General features: G+C 41.9%; 1 protein-coding gene across 1 annotated transcript in view; it reads right to left on the reverse strand.

Moving 5' to 3' along the window:
• LOC133022101 (phospholipid-transporting ATPase IH-like) overlaps nt 1–5,349 on the reverse strand; it is a 30,017-nt gene extending 24,668 nt beyond the window's left edge. The window contains exon 1 of the mRNA XM_061089113.1: nt 5,341–5,349. Within this exon, the coding sequence (XP_060945096.1) occupies nt 5,341–5,349 (9 nt within the window). The remainder of the gene's footprint in view (nt 1–5,340) is intronic.
• Nucleotides 5,350–6,322: the final 973 nt, after the last annotated feature.

The following is a 6,322-nucleotide window of genomic DNA, read 5'->3' on the forward strand; positions in this document are numbered from 1 at the left end:
CAAAAACTACTGAGCAGAATCCCACGAAATTCGGCAGAAGGATGAAACACCGGGCAAGAAAGAAACCAATACGTTTTAACACAGATCGAGACAACAGAAATTGTTTTCATCACTTTCTTAAAATTGCAAAATGGAGGTTTATTGACATTGTCATCATTTGCCAAGAAGATAATTCATGGATCTTGTTCTCTTAGCATATTCAAAGCCTAAATATGAGTGCTATTTTATACATTACTACAATAAAACAGCATAAAGTAGTTATCATATAGATATTACTTGTATGTTACCTCACTAATATAAGACTATCTTAGATTGAAAACTATGATACGTTGGTTGAAAAATTTCCTGACACTAAATGAAATGCTAGTTTATATTGATGTCAGATTATAAATAATCAAATATCACAAATACCTCAAATAGGCTCACAAAACATTAGGCTAAACAACTAGCTAAATAACATTGGTAAGATTAGCATATTCTGTTAATTGTATAAATGGTACAAACTATAAAACAAATATTCTTCATACATGCATAAATAAAACGACACTGACAAAAGTCAGTCTAGTTAAATATGTTATCTGTTTGATATGATGTAACAGGTGGTGATGCTTAAGTGACTTTAAGATCATTTAATTTAAAAACATTTCCAGTATTGATATATCGGCTGATGTAGCCAACATTAAAAGAATGAAATAACGAATGAAATAAAGAATGTTATTGTCAAACCTCTATGACAAAGACATCTTACAGAGGCTTGATATTTTACAGTTACCACATAAACTTTATTGTAAATAACTGTTGATAAAAGAACTATCAGTAAACATATATCCTGATACTGATATGGCTATGAAAGGCTCAAATCAGCCAATTTCAGTCAAACAATACATCTGTGCAAGTATGAGGATATTAAGAGAAACAGAGAAGGAAAAGAACAGAGGAGTTATTAGTTATTAGCGGAAGCTGTGAAGTCTGTTGCAGCATCGAGCAAAAGATAAAAGGAGCCTGGAGACCTTGATCAGCTTAAAAGGAAGGACGCTACCTGTTCAACATGCACTCCACTGCTACTCATTCACCATTAATCACCATAGCAACACAGTATGCCAGCAGCTACGCTACACCTGCGAGTTCAAAACACAAAGAAACAGCTTCACACGCGGAGGCTGCGCTATACATGGAGTGAAGATCACTCGTGTAACATGTTCTCTCAAATGTAATGCTGTGAAACTGGATTTGACAAGATATGATGAGACTTTAAGGAAAATGTGCTGCCCCAGACATCGTCCTCAAGATCCTCTCTGTGCTTTTATTTTTGCTTCAGCTGGAAACTTCTTAAGACCATATTCTCTGTGGAAAATCCTTTTTCGGAACAAAGTGGAATGAAACATCAAAAGCAGCAGAGAGGAAGTGACTAATGAAATACAGCGAGGGATCATATCTCACAGAGACAGTGAGCACCATTAGCTGCTATAATTATTTATTATAGGATATGATTTGGGGGATAATGCAGCAGAGGTGGAGACGTAACACACAAATGTACCAGTGCTTTAGTACAAACAAACAATCTCAGACTACACCAGCATTACTACCTTTTTGTTTAAAGTTTTAGAGCCAATGAAACAGAGATGTTTGAGAACGTTGCTGGCCGTGTTTTAGTTTGAAAACCCCCCAGGGCAGTGTTTTAATGTGGATGGACAGAAGTGGAGATGACTGGGTCTTTTCGGTCAGGACGTCGCCTTCACTGATTCGAAAGAAAACTCCCGGCACTGTCCTCTGCTACAATTGGAGAACACAACACGGATAATAAATTGCAAGTGTTGTCTTTGCTAACACCTGTCGTGCTCAGACACGCATGCCTTCCTGTTTACACCTGCACGTGCACGCCCAGTGTACGCAAGTGGTCAGGAGATGTGCATTTTCAGGTGTGCATGTATCACAGGGATTAAAAAAAAATAGTGCGCTCGCGTTGACAGAGGTTGTTTTAGCCTCAAATGCTGATGCTGCAGCCGCTACATTCCTGATGACGCAAGTTACTGTATCTGCAACAAAATCGAAAGGATAAATGTGAGATTACTTTCAAAAAAATGACAACATTTGTATTCTGTTGTTGCCCCAGCTTCCTCTCCCACTTGACTCGCTCTGATCCAACTGTTACATAAGTCTTTAATCCAGCTGTGCTACTTCTCCTCTGCTGTCTCCTTTCTCTCCCACCACTGTAATCTGCATGCTAAAAAACCCTCTTCCTCATCAACACGGGCTAAGACGACGCTAAAACTGTGTCGTCTTAATAAAACCTCTGTCTTCAGGGCAGGCTGTGGGACGCAAAAAAATCTTGAATCGCGAAGCGGCACATCCGATGCACGGCTGTTTTCCCTGATATGCACCGAGGCTGGCGTGCAAAGCTCGGCTAAAACTTAAATCCTGCGCATATTTGTCACCTACAGACGCTGTCTCTCCGCCAGGGCCCCATCTCCAAGGGGGGCAAGGGACAGGAATAGCTTGCCCTTAACCGTTTGTAGCGGTGAGAAGTAATGTGGTAAACAGTGATCGAGCTCTGCCTTTCAACACCAGCCAGGGCACTCAGAGAGCCGTAAAGCTGCGAGGAGCCTTTCCTTAAAGCCCTGCAGCTCTCCTGGACCCGCTGGCACGTTACGGATCAAAGAGAGACATCGCTGACCTCTCGCTGGTGTCTGCGGAGGTCGTGAGAGGTCTATGGAAGAATAACAGTTATACATTCGGAGATAAGATGTAAAGGGGGGCGAGGAGAGAAGGGGGACACGAGGGTAAATCAAGCCAAAGACACGACAGCGGAGTGGCCACGAGGCCAAGGTATAAATCAAAATGTTGTCATCTTCACAAGAGGCTGTTACATGAGCGTACACGTTCCTGTAAGGTGTGAGGTAATTTTTTTTATATGACCATCACCCATATATGCCAGCATTGCTCTTATCCAGATCATGACCCCAGGCTGTTCTCACGGTGTGTGTCTGTCCGAGGCATCACTCCATCGCTGTTATTATTACCAGGCGATAAAAGGGCACAGAGGAGGAGGAAGTGGAGACAGTGGTCACACACACAAACACACACACAAACACACACACGCAGGATCTGTTCAAACCACAGATCATTTTACAGATAGATCTCATAATAAATAAAATCTCTTCCTGCCACATCCTGACCCCGGGTCTGCTGACATACCAGAAAAAGAGTGCCCACACACACACAAACATTTCAATAGGGCTTAGCAATTCTTTTAGCCTACTACACAATAAAATGCCGCATTTAGACTTCCAGCACTGCAAAATACCATGACACCGTATGACACCGTATTAATCTTTACTGAACTGTAAAGTCAGAAAACAGGCTCATACACTGGAATCATTCCACGGCCTTTAGAAAATATAATTTCCTTATCACATTAAAGTGCTGCCATGGAAACATTTGAATAACTGCCTGTGGATAATAACACAGTTCATCAGGCGACACAGTTCACACCTCACAGTGAAAGTGGAGGCACCAGTTGTTCAGTGCAACTTCATAACTCAAATAATGAATTTAATTATTGTTTGAACAGACGTGTGTACAAAACTTTTTTCTAGAGCCCGACTGATATGGATTTTTGGGGGATGATATTGACACATATGTTCTGGTGTGATTAATTTCTAATTTCTAACCCTGTCTGGAAGTGATGATTGCTATCATTGGTGTTTGGCCTATTGGTAGTGTTGTTATTGGCAACACTAGTGTCACCCCTTGAAACTGAAGTCTTGCATTCGATAGGCCTTCACGTAGCTCGTTTTACTTGTGGAACATTCCAGCGTGAAATATTATCAAATTGCTGGTATGTGTCCAGCCCTGACTACTCGCTGCTCTAAAAACAGTACCTGCCAGTCACAGTACGGTGCAACTGTTCCAGAGCAGCGAAGAAGAAGAATTTCTGTCAAAAGTAAATTGCAGTTTTGTTTAGTTGCAACTAAAATACTTTAAAGATGTGGTCCCCGATTGGAACATAGATTTGAGTATACTTGTTGATGGCAGACCTGGTATATTCAGCAGTATGCCAGGCATTTCAGATGCTGGTATCAGTATTGGAACATCTCTAACATGTATATATCAAAGTAATAAAATGGCAGTGACTCCTTAGATGTTGTTATCAAACCCTTATGACAAAGAAATGTAATTGAGGCTTGATATTAATAGTTTCAACATTCATTTTCTTACTAATAACTATAATTAAAATGCAAACACAAATACAACCAAAACATATAGAACTTGAATTTAGAAAATGAACTTTTTTTACCAAACTGATATGTCTGCAAAAGGTTAATATCATCAGCCAACTGATATATATCCATCAGGCTCCACTTAACCTAGTGCGCTTCCTAGAACTGCACCCGTTGCTCAAATTGTGCAATTTCGAGTTGTTTAATTCCTACATGTTGGACACATGACGCACGTCAATGGAGGTTAAGTGCAGGACTTTATCGTCCTCTTCTAGTTTAGTGTTGTATGTTGTGTTGTGTTGAATAGAAACTGCATATTAACTTGTTGTTAACAAACCAAAGCAGAAACAAGCAAAGAAGAGTCGAGAAACACAAATGTCCCTCAAACCTAAATACATCAAGGACGAGCCACAAATCAATGACAGGCGGATAATAAAGAGAAGAAGACATGAAGTGAAGGCTCATAAACTTGCCCAGTGGAGTAAAGTGAACTGAATCACACGTGCTTTAATGGCTGAAGATGATTTATCAAATCTCCATTGTCTTTCTCTGGAGGGGGGGGGATACAATCCTGAAAGCATTTGAGGCCGGCTACATTCAGGCGCTGACCTTGATGAGAGTTTACCGCTCTCCGTCCAAAGAATGGACTCGGCCGCTCTCTGCTTATCATGTTAATCACCGCGCGTGATGTAATGTTTGTTCTTCTGCGTGGACTCATTAAGCGAGCAGCAACTCGGAATGTGTCAGGGTGAACAGAAGGTGAGACGCCAGTAATAACAGGCCCAGATATACATCAGGCGTGCGTCCGATTCTTAATCAATGTGCGGTTGATTGAATTAATGATTAATTCCTTGTCTCCTTGACTGGGGAGGGAAAGAAGGGTGAGAGAAGAGGGGCGTCTTCACTGACCCCATCCTCCTCATCCTCCTGCTGTTCACCCTCAGTGCTGGATCTGATTTCCCCTGATATTAGTCCGGCTGGAGCATCCGTCAAGCTCCCTTCACACTGTCACATGCCTGCTACACACACATACACACACACACACACTCATTTGTAGAAGCCTGACGAACCAGGCAAACAAAAGCATGCAGCACCACGCACATAGTTATCTCCACAGCACCTGAGCCATGCTGGGAGGTCAGGTGAAAAGGTCGCAGACGGTACAGTATGGAGCAGATGTGTCAATACTCCAGAGGTGCCCAGGTTGATGAGCAACACCAGGCCTGCCAGAGCTGGTTTCTTCTTAACAACCCCCCACACACACATACACACCCAACAAACCAGCTGCCTCCTGTCCTGACAGAGAATCAGAGGCTGCTGATGATGCCGGCCTCATTAAAACCAGACCGACCAGTAATAGGGTTAAGGCTCGCCATCATCCGCTCGGTTATGATGTGAATAATTCCTGCTCAAAGACGAGATGGATGAGGATGAGGCCATGTTGGACTTCTCAACACCGGCGTATGTTAAGTCCCTTTTCCACTTGTCAAAACAAAAAACATCAACACCCAATAACATCAGGTTTTTATCGTCTCCGTTCAACAAGGATGGAAACAATTTACAACAATTTTGATGTAAAACATATAATTTTGGCGTAGAAACACTGAACAGGATTACACAATCACCACTTGAAGGATTACCATAAAACTTGGTGCAAAGAGGTGGATCAGGGAAGATTCCATTTCACTTTGGTGTGGATCACTTTCTTTGACATTGTGAAACAAATGTACATTTTTAAGTCCCCAGATGCAACTGCAGAACCTTGGGGTGCTGTTTCTTTTTAAACCTAGCCAAACATTACTGTCTCCATCGTTCCAGTTTTAAAATCAAGCGCCAAAAATAACTGAAGCCATGCCAATGAGTTGGTCAGAGAATAATTCACGGATCTTTACGGAAAATGAGACTTACATTTATTAGTGTGTGCAATAGGTGCATAACAATCCAGATCTAGTGACTCTAAACATGTTTCTTTTAGCAGACGATCTAGTTTTAGGATTCGATTTCGGTCAGCATCTGTAGTTTACCCCTCACCACCTTCCTGCTGCCGGAAGAGCCTGTGCAAGGCCTCTGGAGTCAGTCCCTGAGTCCTGACTGGGATTTAT

Source organism: Limanda limanda, chromosome 16 (genome assembly GCF_963576545.1).
Source record: "Limanda limanda chromosome 16, fLimLim1.1, whole genome shotgun sequence".
Classification (NCBI taxonomy): domain Eukaryota; kingdom Metazoa; phylum Chordata; class Actinopteri; order Pleuronectiformes; family Pleuronectidae; genus Limanda; species Limanda limanda.